Here is a 15,750-nt window from a genome sequence, read left to right on the forward strand (position 1 = left end):
TCTGACTTTAGTATTCAAAAACATCCACACTGCCAAATGCAAGTTGTTCTAATTATTGACCATTGGAGATAAAACACTTATTTCAATGATACCACTTTTATTTCCTATCATGTTACTAGCGGAATTTTCTTAAGAGCCAGATTTATGTTCTTTATTTCATCAATTTCTCTGAATCAAATTAAAAACAGTTCAAATGACTAGTGAGGAAGTCTCTTTGAGCAATAAGCACTCACAGCATTTACAGCTTGCAAAAGTGGTTTGTAATCCAGTAAGATGATGGTTCTGGACAGAAACCAGTGATTGGTTTGGAATCAGAGACAGTGCAATCAGAAAAGATAGCCTAAAGCAAGAATTCTTGCAGAACCTAGGCGAACTCCTCCTAAACTGGGTCATTTCCCACAGTCTGAATCAACAGTTGCTGGCTTCTCCCTTGTGGATTTTACCTGGAAATGTGGAAGTCTAACACTACAGTCCCATTAGAGAGAAGAAAAATCAGAGTCTGTGGTAGATTAATGAAATATACATAGATTCTATAATATTAGTTAAAAGTACATAGATTCTGTACTATAGACACAAATCTCAATTCTTTTCATACCATAAAAGTGGAGGAATTTATCACATAATCTGGACAGTATAATTTATTTCTTAATATTCATTTATTTAGCTGCACGGGATCTTAGTTGTGGCACACAGGCTCTCCTTTGCATCATGCGGGATCTTCTGCTACGGCACGCGGACTCTCTACTCGTGGCCTGTGGGCTCAGCGGTGGCAGCATGTGGGCTCTCTAGTTGTGGCCTGTGGGCTCTGTAGTTGTGGTACACAGGGATCTTAGTTTCCCAGCCAGGGATCAATCCCTGTCCTCTGCATTGCAAGGCGGATTCTTAACCACTGTACCACCAGGGAAGTCCTTGGAGCTTAGTATTCTTAACTGTAAAACTAGGATAACAATTTCTGTTTCATATGATCAGTATACAGATTTGATAGTATAATTCATGTGAATCACTTAATACATAACAGATTCTGAAAATATTTTTCTCCCTGATTTCTTAAAACAAAAAAGTTCTATAAAGTAAGATTTTACCTTATTTTTCTCAGTTTCGCCAACCAGCACACTCTTTGCAAGTGTACCTCAAAGTTATGAGGAATGTGCCCGACTCCAGATTTTTTCACGTGCTCCTGCATCCATTTATTTGATATCAACCTGACTTGTCACTTAAGCTACTTGTCCTTTCTGTCTTAGATCCTTTCAAGACTTTATAAATGGGCTGCATTTTTTTGTGACAAGTTTGACTTTTCAGGTGAAACTCCCGTAAGACTAGTGAGAAAAATGACTCCCTTTGGGGTCAGGGCTCAAATTAATGGGCTTCATTGTAACATTCAGTAAGGAAATAACTGATGAAATTTAAATGTTTAACCTACTTTATATGTTTATTAACATTAGCTTAAGTAAATTTGGTAACAAAATACGTGTAATGGTAGGTACCATAGATTCTCTTTTATCTCCTGATCAATTAAATGAAAATATTCAGGAGTAATAAATTCAATATTGAGAATAATGAGAACAAAGAATGTATTCAGATATATTTACTAATTCAGAAATAAAATTTAATGATTTTTACTTTTGTTTTTATGAGTACAAACTAGGTTAACAGTTCATATTATTTTTACTAAGGGCACAAAGAAAATATTTGATAAGGTATAGATTTATTACTTTAGTCCAACCCCTACAGTTAGCACAAATACAAAACCATAATAATGTTTACAAGGTAAAAATTGTACAATAGCTCTGTATTCTAAAATATTACCAATAATTCAGTTTGAGAATAAAAATACCAGCTGCTTGATTTTGCTTTTATGATGCATATTAATATTTTGTTCTAGAAGCATGTTACTTAAAAAGAATTCACCATTTTTTCAATATACTTTCATTCTCGGTATGCATTATTCGTTGGAAAATTCATTTAATTGGCAGTAAGGTGGGAATTTAATCCAAAATGAGCAAAGGCCCAATTTGAAGAGTTATGTAGTCAGAAAACATGCAGTGGTAAACTTTCAATTAATAAACTATTACTACTGCTCAGTAAAGATTATTACTGTAGTTGGCATAATCATGAGAACTTATTTTCACTTGATTACAAGCATTTCTTACCATTAGATTGGTTATGGCATGCAAAAAGTCCAATAATTCCACCAAGGGTGTGGCGACCACTTCACCAGCATGGTCAGCCCACTCATTAATGGCTGCCTTGATTAAGCTTCAACACAAACAACACACTGCTGGAAAACCTGTCTTAACAAAGTCTCTACCACGTTCCTCACTAGCTAACCAGACATGGGTCATCATTGCTTGGCTTGACTTCTCCTTCCAGCAGCAGATTCATCACGACCTTTGTCAAATAGCTGCATGTTCCTCTTTTTCCCAGAGGGGGAGTGTTGTAAAAAGAAGTCATGTCATCCTACAAAGGAAAATAGTAAGTGAGTCATCTGAGTTTTTGTTTGTAAAGAGTTGACAGGTAAAATCAGTGTCCGCCGAGAGGGAAAAATAAATTCACAGGAAGATTTCCTTGTGGAAAATATGAGCTTCTTGAGTTTTTCTTTTATTTTCCTGAAGCATCTTCTCAGCATATAAAATGAAGACAGCATTTCAGTATTCTCTTTTTTGCTGATAATTTTTATTTACTTAGGGAACCTTTTTATGGATGAGAATAAAATATTAAACAGACAGCCTGGAAGGAGCTATATCAGGTAGTACACAGCACGAGGGTAGCCTGTTACTCATCCCATCCTCCCAGAATTTAATTTTATAGTCTTCTGGAATCCCTGGCTTCTTCCTGGTAAAACACATTTTAACTGCTAACTACATAAAGGAAATTTATCTCTGCTTAGATATCTTTCTAGTCAGAACTTCTTAGCTGAATTGACTAATAATTGAGTAAAAAGTAACATTAATTCCTCAAATAAATCAGACTTCCTCCTGTTTTGTAATCTGTATATCTGTTTTGTAAGTTAAATTATAAGGGATTTACGGATACTTTGAAGAATTGAGAAAAAAAATTCTACAAAAAGCTATTTTCTCTACTTACTTGTTTTTCAATTTCCTTTAGTCGACTCTCATCTTTTTGAAATTCATGAAATGCTTCTTTCACCAGTTTGTCAAGATCTACTTTGTCTTGAAATTCTAGCTCAGGGTTTCTTTCCAGTACAATGGATACGACCATTAGTAACTAGAAGGGACAGACATCGAAAGCCAATTATATGAACCATAAAAGCGACATAGTCTGCATATGTTTTCATTCTTTGCTCAGATTGATGGATGGTCCTTGTATCCCACAGCCTGTTCTGTACAATGATAGGATCATCTATGGATGGAATCTTCCTACCTATACAAGTTAATAACATGAGTTCTGTTTGGAAATCTCCCTTTTTTTTTTTCATTGTCTGTATCCCTGTAGCTATATGGAAATGTTTTTCAGTCACTTAAATAAAATTGATAACTTAGAAAAATGACTTTTCTAATCCTGTCACAGTACATAGTACCCTATAGTACCCAAAGTGTCTGAATGTCTCTAGTCTTTAGACCTTCATGTTTGGTGGCAAGCAAGCCACTGTTTGGTGGACCAAAACAGGGTCCAGTGGTGCAGCGGCTGCCTCAGAGAGCAAGGCAGACGAGTACAGTGGAGACTTTGGATCTACCCTCACGATCAAATGACTTAGGTCTGCTGCTGCTGCTAAGTCACTTCAGTCCGACTCTGTGTGATCCCATAGATGGCAGCCCACCAGGCTCCGCCGTCCCTGGGATTCTCCAGGCAAGAACACTGGAGTGCGTTGCCATTTCCTTCTCCAATGCATGAAAGTGAAAAGTGAAAGTGAAGTTGCTCAGTCGTGTCCGACTCTTAGCGACCCCATGGACTGCAGCCCACCAGGCTCCTTTGTCCATGGGATTTTCCAGGCAAGAGTACTGGAGTGGGGTGCCATTGCCTTCTCCTGACTTAAGTCTAGCACGCCAAAATGAGTATAATTCTCTGACATCACAGTATTTCTCAGGGGACAGTTATATTTTAAACAATATACTTAACTGTGATTCTTTATGACATGAGCACTATTTGGTTTGTATAAGCTATCTTAGTTTAAGACATCATCCTATTGCTTGGCTACCGTATACTTTTATCCTAAGTAGTAATGTTCATTTTATATGACAAACTGTAATATGCAAAATTGTATCTGAGTATGCAATGCTTGGTAAAGACTTTCTGATGATGATTATGGTTTCTAGTTTGTACATGAAACAGGATAAAGACATAATTTCCAACTTGGGAATCTTTCTGATATACTTTATTGAAATGTTTCCCAATTAGTACCTGAAAGAACCAAAGGAAACACTAGGAAAAAATCCAGAAGTCACACTGTGGGAGACCTTGGGGCAGAGCTTTAGCCAAAAGAATTTGAAGTTTTGCTCAAGTTCTAAAGGTAAATTTCTTCTGCAAAGAGAATGACCTCATTTTAGGGGCATCTATAGGCATGAGATACCAAAAGGTTAACTGTACAAAGAAGGCAATCACGCTTCTAAAAATCCCATCTTTTCTTCACCCCAGTCTCTGTCTTACTCCCACAAGCTATGAATCTGACTGGCTGATACTCTTACCCAAATTCTGGCCTATCATAGATGAGGCTGAATCTCACTCAGCTGACTGTAGCTCCAGACACGCTGGATTTTAGGAGGTGCCACATCCAGTCCAGCACTCACTGAGAGCTTCGGTATCAATAGGACATATTACCCACCCTCAAGAAACACAGAGTCTGATGGAGACATTCCCAGAGAAACAATGTGAGGATGAGCTATAAATTATATCCATTCAAGGGAGTCTCTATGTATTTGATATAATACTTTAAAATGGCAAAACAATATGTGTATGTGTGCATGCACAGGTGTGTGTATTTTGGCATTTAACTTTACACGCAGCAATGATGAGATACAAAATTACAGGCTTTCTCTGTTCACAGAGATGTCTGGAAAGGTGTCCCTCAAAATAATAGTGACGATCTATTGCTAGTGGATATAGAGATATATTTTGGTTAACTTTTCTATAATTTTTTCAACTATTGAACTTTTCTACAATAGTCATGAGTTATTTCTGTAAACAGGAGAAAATGAAAATAAGACAAACAGAAAAAGGTCACATCCTCTCTTTTACGGTACTGTTGATGCACTTACTGTGGGGATGAGTGTGTAGCTGGGAAAGTTGGCCAGTCAGTCTTTCTACCCTGATGGATTTAAGATGTTTGAATTGTTTATGTGCCTCGACTCAAGGGTCAAGGATGGCCATCTCCTCCAGGACTCAACTGGAGATCTGGGTTAGGTGAGGAGTGAATTCCTGGCCTCTTAAGCAGTTTCCTTTATACTGGTTTTCAGGGAGCAGATAGAAAGCATTTCTTCAGCAATCTACATTTTTAAATACAAACCTCCACGACAATCTGTCTGTATTTTGGCTGGTCAATATTTCCCAACATGTCTTCAACAAGGAGAGAGAAATTCATCTCATACATGGTCATATCTGACAGGGTTGGTTGCTGAAAAAAATAACTCAACATTAAAATGCTGCATTGTTACACTCTGGTTCCTGCTTAACAGGAAAATTTTATTCACTAGTATCTTTTTCAGCTTCTACAAAACCTTAGAGAGCATTTTCAGCTTTATGACTGGATTTTATATATGTCAAACTACTTAAGCTAACCAGCTGACTCTTGTGATAAATTAAACCTCCTGTTTTTAGTAGTTATCTTTCCTATATTAATGTATTTAGGGAAAAGAGGACTGTATTAGGAAACTACTTCAATACACAAAAGTGAAGTGAGGTCAAGTGAAGTGAAGCTGCTCAGTCATGTCTGACTCTTTGCAACCCCATGGATTGTAGCCTACAAGGCTCCTCTGTCCATGGAATTTTCCAGACAAGAGTACTGGAGTGGGTTGCCATTTCCTTCTCTAGGAATACACAAAAGGAATGGCCAAAAATTGAACAACACATTAAGAATACATATTGCTTTCAGAATTAACACAAGTTGTGCTTGCCATCAGACTTCAGCATCTAAGTCACTTGCTACTGAATTAACATCATTTCTGTGGCAGTCCTTCTGAGCTGGCAGCATAAAAATGCACACAAATAAGTGAAACAATATCATGTGCAGAAATGGTAAGCAAACACAGAAAAAAGCAAAACAAAAAAAATGTTCTCTAATCTCCTCTTTATATTTCATTTAAAACAAGAGTATTGTAAAAATCTTCCATATACTTTCCACAAACCAAATGAAAGCAGAAAATAAACTCAAAAAAAGAAAAAATCTTGGCATGCTGGATAATCTTCAAAGGATGGAAGGAAAGGCTGTAAATGTTAGGCTTGAATGAGGGAGAGCAGATGGAGTCACCAGAATTATTACCAGAGATGAAGAGATGATGAGTCATACTTATTTGCCTTTACCTCAGAGCATGATCTACAGTGAATTTCCTCATAACCTAGAACATGTGTATCTACCTACTATTCAAAATGGGACCAAGCCCATTGTTTCCTTTCAATTAAGTGACAGCAATATTATTTTGCTTGGTGTAATAATGCTTCAGTCCTATATGCAACATGGTCCATCTATTGTATTTTGTATTCAGTACAATCCAACATACTGTCAGTGATTATAGATAGTACCTAATTCAGGGGAAAATGAAGCTGGTGGAGGCATACCTTGTTTTATTGTGCTTCACTTTACAGATTTTTGTTGTTGTTGTTCATTTTACAAATTGAAAGTTTCTGGCAGCCCTGTGTTTTTAGATGATAGTTACCAATTTTTAGCAACAAGTACTTTTAAATTAAGGTATGTACATTGTTTTCTTAGATATAACACTATTGCATGCCTAGCAGACTACAGTATAGTGTATACATAACTTTAATATGCACTGGATAACCAGAAAAAATTATGTAATTTGCTTTACTGTGATCATCTGGAACCAAACTTGCACTATTTGAGATATGCCTGCAATTATAACTGTTTAGATGTCTAGCAATGAGATTAATGGGGTTACAGAAGGAAAGGAAGATCTTTTCATGGGTTCACATCAATGTCCTTTTAATATATCTCATTTGAAAAGTCAGCATAGCTAGTATGCAATATGATAATTAAATCTAGAGAAGAGCTATCAGGCTACCTTATTTTCCAGTCTCTGAAAGAAGTGGAAAGTGTAGCAGAGAAGTTAAGAGAAAAGGCTCAGAAGCCAAACTGCTGGGAAGAGGGTCACACTAGGTCATGTGCTTCCTGGATGTACGACTTCGGGAAAACCACTGAGCTGTGTTTTAGTCTCCTCATCTGTCAAACAGTACTAACACAGTACCTACCACAAAAGACAGCTGTAAGGATTAAAGGAGCACTTAGAAAAGAGCCTGGCACTTAAAAATACTTAACACGTTGTCAGCAAGGAGAGACCAGGCGATCAGATAATTAAAAGAAAGTCTGGTAGGCATTAGCGGAGGCTGGGAAAGAAGCAACAGAAGGTTGCAACAGTCCACTGTGCTCAGACACAGGCCTAGTAGAAGCAGCAGGACACGAACAGTTGAAGTGGGTCCCTGCCCACAGGAGACAGAGGCGCTCCATACAATGGTCACAGAGAGCACCTTGGGAAGGACTGGAGCACCTATACTGACAACCAACAAAACCAATCAACAGTCTGTGAACAGCATAAAAAATACTTTTAAAAAGTTCTTATTCATTTTTAGAAAAAAATAATAGATTCACAAAGTTCAAAAATCTGAAAGGTTAAAAAGGATTATCAGTGAAAAGCCCAAGCTGTACCATAGACCAGAGTCCCTTTCCCCAAAGGCAAAAGAATGCTATCGATTTCTTGTGGGTTCTTTCAGAAATACCCTATGTACACATAAACAAAATGAGTATAGGTGTGTGTTTTAAGAGTATTTTATTTTCACAGCTACAGAGATCAAACTAGTAGTTACCAGTGGGGTGAGGGAAGAGTAGAGGGCAAGATAGGTGTGGGAGACTAAGAGGCACAAACTATGCATAAAATAAATAAATATGCTACAGAACAGGGAATATAGCTGATATTTTATAATAACTTTAAATGGAATATAATCTATAGAAATATTGAATCACTATGTTGTATACCTGAAACTCACATTGTATATCAACTATACTTCAATAAAAAAAGAATACATTGATAAAGACCTTTATTACAAATAATTTGGCTGATGTTTCAACACTATAAACAGATACAGTACTCCATTTCTGCTGCTGCTACTGCTGCTAAGTTGCTTCAGTTGTGTCCGACTCTGTGCGACCCCACAGACGGCAGCCCACCAGGCTTCCCCGTCCCTGGGATTCTCCAGGCAAGAACACTGGAGTGGGTTGCCATTTCCTTCCCCAAACTCCATTTCTAGAAGGCCTAATTATTCACGTTTGTGCACAAGCAGAATGATTTAAGTGTCAGAATTAAATTAAACAATTAAAGAGGCTGGCCAGTTGATATAACCTGGAAAACCATTTGAAGAAGGGAATACTAATTCATTCAGATCAAATGTCAGTTACCTCTCAGTTAATAAGTGATTGTCTAATGACCTAAAAGTTACTGTACTTTTCATGTTCAATCCAATTTTTAATTAGTAATTTCTAGCCACAGCATTACTAAACCACCTTGTTTCTTCAGACTGATTTGGTTTTTGAACGTATGTTTTCCTGTTTGTGAGGTTCCCTGCCGCTGGCCTATTGCACTTGGTGGTATTTCTACCATCATTGCTATTATTTCTAATCCACTTGAGCAGGCTTCTTATTTTTCTCCTTTCAAGTATCTAAATATTCTTTGAAATAAGTAGAAAGGTCATTTGCAAAGCAGAGAAGGGAAGAACTCTCTGCTCCTTTGTAGTTGCTCAGTCACTAAGTCCTGTTGACTCTTTGTGACCCCATGGAGAGTGGCACACCAGGCTTCCGGGTCCTTCACCATCTCCTGGAATTTGCTCAGATTCATGTCCATTGAGTCTGTGATGCTATCTAACCATCTCATCCTCTGCTGTCTTCTTTTCTCTTTAGGTCTCTTTAGAAGTCCCTTTTACTGACACAGACACAGTGGGGCTGTACCTGGGGCAAATGCCTCCCGGCTACAATGATTCCATTGGGTGTGCGTTCCAGGATCTGCCATACTCTGTCATAGAACCCAGGGGGGGTTCTATTCAAAGAGCCATCGATCTGCCGCCTGTTCAGCCAACATCTGTAGACCAAAAGAAAATGCCTCAGTGTTGAAAAACAAGCTTGTTCTGACAAAAAGCAGTGCTTTTATATGGATTAATTGTTCCAACAGAATGAGCAATAAAAGCCAAAATCCATCAATGATGCATATCTACCATGTGTTATAGAGGTTATTAAATATTTCATAGTGAAAACAGAACTTGCAGGAAAGGAGAAAATCCCTAAAAAAGTTTAACAGGCAAAATGTTATTCTCTAGTAAGTTTCTTACAATTCACTATGTGATCAAATGAGTTTCTAACATGCAATGCAGTTCAATTTAAAAACACAGGAACAGTCAATTTCAAAATAAGTTCACCTGGTCCTTACGTGCAATAAGATGTAAGCTCCATGAAGACATGGGCATTGTATATGTAGTTTGGTTACTCCTATATACCTCTCCAAGAAAGGTGCTTAATAACCACCTGATAAGTGGGTGAGTGCTCAAAAAAGTATAATGTATCTAATAAGACTGTTGTTGTTTAGTCACTAAGTTATGTCCGACTCTTTTGGGACCCCAGGGGCTCTAGCCTGTCGGGCTCCTCTGTCCATGGGATTTCTCAGGTAAGAATACTGGGGATCTTTAGGACCCAGGGATCAAACCCAAGTCTGCATTGGCAAGTTGATTCTTTACCACTGAGCCACCAGGGAAGCCCATCTAATGAAATTACCTTATTTTAAACCTTATATGCTAATTTAAACCTTATATTTAGTTTTCTACTTAAATACTGCCAAAGAACCAGTGCTAAAATATCAGCTACCAAATCTTACACATCATAATAATTAATACAGAGTCAAAATTCTAGATCCATTATTTTAATGAGTTTAAGTTTTAAATCTTAAAAATATAATAGTTACTTCAATCACAAACTGCTAAAGATACAGAATTTTCACAATCTGAAAAAGAATAAACAAATGACATAGTAGTATATTATTACAAAAGCTGAAGATAGGAACAAATATAATTTTTTTATACTTGGTATTAAAACAGGCAGCAGAGTAAAATGTGTCATCAACCACAAGTAATGATCAACAATATTTCTAGGTGTGAAACTCATTATGCAGGATACAGTGATCAGAAAAAGACATTGTTGTTCTGGTGAAAGAGGATCGAGAAGTTACATCACTACACAAGTGAGGAGGTATCTCTTTCGGATGTATAGCTTCTCTTGGTAGGCCCAGATCTGTGTGGCTGGGTTCAGTGCTATGCTAAAGAAAAAAGCCAAAAAGGTTCCTTTGTGATGTTTTAATTTGGATAATGGGTATGCAAACTGAATATTTTCCATGTGATTCTTCCCCTTTCTTCCTTTGTTTGGCAACAACAAAAAAGATGCTTTCAGAGTTCTGTGAAGTCATGGTTAAGACTATAAAAGGAAGATGTTTGCTTAGAACAACATAAAAGGTAAAAATGTGTGAATATTCACAGAGCAGGAATTATTTTAGAAGAATTCTCTTATTTTTATCTTTTGACTTTTTACTTAGAAAAAATTTAGGTTTATAGAAAAGCAAAAAAAAAAAAAATGTTCCTCTACTCAGCCTCTTCTACTTTCTGTCATCTTACATAATCAATAGTACAACTATCGAAACCAGGAAATAAACATTGGTAGAATACTACTAATCTTATGGACCGTACTCAAATTTTGCCAATTTCACTGCAAATTTCCTTGTTTTGGTCCTGTGTCCCACCCAGGACCCCACACTGCATTAGTGTTCAGGTCTCCTTAGGCTCTTCTAATCTGTGACAGTTCCTCAAATCTTTATCTTTCACAACTTTGACATTTTAGAAAAGTCAGTTATTTTGTAGAATGTACCTCAATTTAGGTTTGTCAGATGTTTTCTCATGATTAAACTCAGGTTATGCACTGTTTTGCAATACCCAGAAATGGCTGTACCCTTTCTCAGCACATCGTACCAGGGGGTATGTAATGCTGACGTATCTTACTACTGATGACGTTAACTTGATCATTTGGTTAAGGTGGAGTCTGCTGGGTTTCACTGCAAAGTTACAATTTTTCCTTTTACAATTAAAAAGTATCTTGAGTGGAAATACTCTGAAATTATACAAATTCCCATTTCTCATCATACTTCCACCCACTAAATCTAGGGGTTCTTGCCTGCAATGGTTATTGTTGTACTTGCCTAATGGTGATCATTATTCCACCAACATTATCATCATTCCACCTACACTTATTAATTGGAATTCTATTGTAAAAAGAGTCCCTTCTCTCCCATTTATCAATTTATATCAGCTTGGACTTACGGATCTTTATTCTACTGGATGTAATCCAATGGTATCATTATTTATTTTGTTGCTCAAAATTGTCCCAGCTTTGGTCATTGAGCCTCCTTCACATTGTCTCTGGCATCCTTCTAACACACCTCTATAATTTTTGGAGCATTTTCTTACTTTCTGGTACAACAAGATGCTTCAGGTTTATCTTGTGTTTTTCCTGCCCCAGCCCTGCAATCAACTACTTCTCCAAGGAATCCTGGTTCTTTCCATTAGAAAGTGTTATTTGGAAATCAGTATCTGGGTACCAGGTTTGCTCACTGCTATTGGGGTTTCACTGCTTCTAGGTTCTCTTAGTGGACAGTTAGGAAAGATCAGGATGTATGCTCCCATATACATACACACATTCTCATTTATTTCTGTATCTATCCATCTTTGTAAAAACTATCAGTTCACAGTGATACTTCCAATTCCAATCAAACACCACAGGGAATACTCTAGCCATTCTCCTTTCCTTATTTGTAACGATATATTTCAACATTGAAAAAAAATCTGGCTCAAATGAGCTCCACTATATTGAATTATTTATTTAACCTCAGTGTGTGTATATGTATATGCACCCTCTTTGCGTTGACCAAAAAGTTCGTATGGGTTTCTCTGTAAGATGTCATGGAAAATCTCAAACGAACTTTTCAGCCAACCCAATATATAATACTATGCATGTGTGTATAAATTCCAGAATTGCTAATTCCTACCTCTGTGAGAAAAAAAAAATTACTATACAGAGTCCAGGATTTGTGTGTAGTTCTCTTTTTGTTTAGCTTTACAGTGTCTAGTCAATGTTTTCCAAAGGTACTTTGGTTAATTCTTGTCTTCCCCCCTGCTTCAGTGTGGTAATATTATTCATTTGTAATATGGTTAGGGTCAATTGTTACTGTGTGTATTCTATTTTTGGTACCTTCCACATCTGGATTAATTTTCATTAATGATTTATGTTTGGGGAATAATTATTTATGTTTTAGAAATATCACAGAAGTTGGACAGTCAGAGCTATTCAAATGGTCTGAATTTGAAGTATTGCTCTCCCCTCAACCCTACTGCTGTGATCTATTTTTTTCATTCTTTCCACTCTGTTCCCACCCACTCTCTGAAGGTAACCAATTTCACTAGTTTCTGATTTAGCCTTCCTATATTTCTTCTGCAAAAATGAGCAGATATCCTCTTCTTTCTTACATGAAGAGTAGAGTACTATACTCTTTTGTACTTTGCTATTCTCAGGTATCAATACAGCCTAGAGATATTCCCTATCAGTTCATAGAGACCACACTTGTTCTTTTTCACAACTTCATAATCTCCACTGTGTGGACATTTACCACAGTTTATTCAAATAATTCCCCATGTATGAGGACTTAGGTCATGGGCATTCCAAAATTTGCAATTATAGATGATGATGCAATGAATAACCTCGTGCATATATACTCACATTGTTGGAGGCAAATCTCCAGGGTGGGTCCTTAAAAATAAGACTAAGACTGCTGGGTCAAAGGATAAGTGCACATGTAGACTTTTTTTAAGATATTATCAAATTCTCATATAGAAGGGTTGTACTCATCAGCTGTATATGGGACTATCTGTTTTCTCCACAGCCTCAGCAAATGTTCCCCATACTCTTTAACTTTGCCAGTCTTATAGATGAGAAATGGTATCTCAATGTGTTTTAATTTATATTTCTCTAATTATGAGTTAGTTTGAACATCTCTCCAATATTTAAGGTCCATTTTTAACATTTTAAATGAATTGATCAATTGTATCTTCCCCCATTTTTCTCAATTTTTAAGAGTTAGCATTAACTCTTTGTAACACATGTTTTGCTCCAGCTTCTCAGTTGTCTTTTGGCATTGCCTATTTTTTTCTATGAAAAATGCGGGTTTTAATTTTTATATAGTTTTATTAATCTTTTATTGCCCCTAGGCTTGAGTCATAGTTAGAAAGTCTTTCTCATACCAAGGTTACAGAGGAATTTACCCATGTCTTCTTCAAGCTAGTTCAGTTCAGTTCATTCAGTCGTTCAGTCGTGTCTGACTCTTTGTGACCTCATGAATCACAGCACACCAGGCCTCCCTGTCCATCACCAACTCCCGGAGTTCACTGAGACTCACGTCCATCGAGTCAGTGATGCCATCCAGCTATCTCATCCTCTGTCGTCCCCTTCTCCTCCTGCCCCCAATCCCTCCCAGCATCAGAGTCTTTTCCAATGAGTCAACTCTTCGCCTGAGGTGGCCAAAGTACTGGAGTTTCAGCTTTAGCATCATTCCTTCCAAAGAACACCCAGGGCTGATCTCCTTCAGAATGGACTGGTTGGATCTCCTTGCAGTCCAAGGGACTCTCAAGAGCTAAGTCATGTCCAATTTCTTTGTGATTCCATGGACTATATCCCACCAGGCTCCTTTGTCTGTGGGATTTCCCAGGCAAGAATACTGGAGTGGGTTACCATTTTCTCCTCCAGGGGGTCTTCCCGACCCAGGAATTGGACCCATGTCTCCTGCCTGCATCTCCACAGGCAGGTGGATTGGCATTGGCACTGGCACAGGCATTGGCAGGTGGATTCTTTACCACTTCAGCCACCTGGGACGACTTTAGCACCAGCACAGTTTCATTTTTTTAAATGTTTAATCACTAATCTGTTTGAAGTTTATTCTTAAGTACAGTATAAAGTATGGATTTTATTTTATTTTTTCCAAGTCGTTATCCAGTTGTTACATCACTAGTTATTTAAAAAGTCTATCTTTGACCCAATGATTTGAGACGTCACCTCCATCACACACAAAATTTCCAGATGTGATCGGGGGTCTATTTCTGGACTTTCTATTCTGTTCACTAGTTCTGTTTTTCTGTTCATGTACCAGCATCACATTATTTTAATTATAAAGGCTATTAAATACTTTAACTGTCTCTCTTAGGGCAAGTCTTTATGTTTTTCTGGTTATTCTTGCATGTCTGCTTTTGCATAGGAATTTTAGTATTTACTGGTCTAAATCCATAAAACAGCTTGTTGGAATTTTATTGGAATTGTTAGACATCTTTAAAGTCTTCCTGTTTAAGAACAAGGATGCTTTTCTGTTTGTTCACGTCTACTTTTGCAGAAGACTTTTTTCCTAGATATTTCTAGGCATATAACTATATCATTTTGGAAAGTACCAGGCACACAAATAGCGCTCAATAACTGTTTGCCTAAGTAATTACATTAAAACTGTTTTTGTAATAAAAATAACTCTTCAATTCAAAGCAATCCAAAGTATTTGCTTTACTTATATTCTAAGGTTGGTACAAGTTACATCTAAGACAGTTTACTCTGAAGAAGATTATAGTCTACTTAAAGAGACAGTTACAAGCAAGAATTTAATTAACATTATCAAACTCAAACTTGTGTGCCAAAATGTTGGGAGGAGATGGTGAGTGCTACCAAAGATTAGAAAGGGAATTGACCAAAGTAAAATGAAGTACTACATTCTACACAGAATAATAAAAATTATTACAAACTATACCTGGAAAAAGTATAAAATTCAAATCAATACAAAATTACAACTGAAAATAGACATTTTAATTAGTATCTCTATGTATGCTGCCCATCTAGTATTGACACTTTGCTACATTTTATTTCTTATTAACATCTTACTAATTCCATACACACACATGTATAAAATTTTATTGTAAATCCAGAGTGTCCTGTAAGTAACAAAGGACCATCATTACCTTCCATTCTGTTGAGGCTGGAGAATATCCAATAGAAGCTGTTTTACATCACTGGGTGACAGCTGATATAAGTCTCTGGCTGGCTTGTTTCCACCACGGATCTGTAGTTCATACTCCATAGCATGGATGATCCACCTGAAACAAAACAAGGGAAGCATGAATCAGTAACTCTTAAAATAAAATCACCTTGTGCTTCTCATCGCAATGCCCTTAACAGCACTGACCCATCCAAAGAAGAATGAAAAAGGCTATTTAAATTTCCTGAACTTCTGATAGAATTACTTCCATCAAGATTATGTGACATGATTAGACTGTTAAAAATGAGGCCTGTTCTTGCATATGTGTTAAGGTAGTAAAACATGAAAATAAACTTAGGTTCTTACCAAATGAGATTGATGAGTAGTAGCTGTCACATTACTATTTTCTTAATAATAGATATATGAAAAAAATAAATAGGATAAAAACTCATTCTAAGAAATGAGCTGTGATATACTATTA

The 15,750-nt window shown here is 36.9% G+C and overlaps 1 protein-coding gene across 4 annotated transcripts in view; it reads right to left on the bottom strand.

Moving 5' to 3' along the window:
* Positions 1-637: 637 nt before the first annotated feature.
* Positions 638-15,750, bottom strand: part of PHKB (phosphorylase kinase regulatory subunit beta) — a 228,364-nt gene continuing 213,251 nt past the window's right edge. For 3 of the 4 annotated variants that reach the window (XM_027513690.1, XM_027513689.1, XM_027513691.1), the window contains 5 exons: positions 15,253-15,387; positions 9,125-9,254; positions 5,462-5,569; positions 3,085-3,225; positions 638-2,457 (listed from right to left, as the gene is read on the bottom strand). In XM_027513690.1, the coding sequence (XP_027369491.1) occupies positions 2,320-2,457; positions 3,085-3,225; positions 5,462-5,569; positions 9,125-9,254; positions 15,253-15,387 (652 nt within the window). In that variant the 3' untranslated portion in view covers positions 638-2,319. The remainder of the gene's footprint in view (positions 2,458-3,084; positions 3,226-5,461; positions 5,570-9,124; positions 9,255-15,252; positions 15,388-15,750) is intronic. The other variant, XM_027513692.1, reaches the window with a different exon arrangement.

Source organism: Bos indicus x Bos taurus, chromosome 18, assembly GCF_003369695.1.
Source record: "Bos indicus x Bos taurus breed Angus x Brahman F1 hybrid chromosome 18, Bos_hybrid_MaternalHap_v2.0, whole genome shotgun sequence".
Lineage (NCBI taxonomy): Eukaryota > Metazoa > Chordata > Mammalia > Artiodactyla > Bovidae > Bos > Bos indicus x Bos taurus.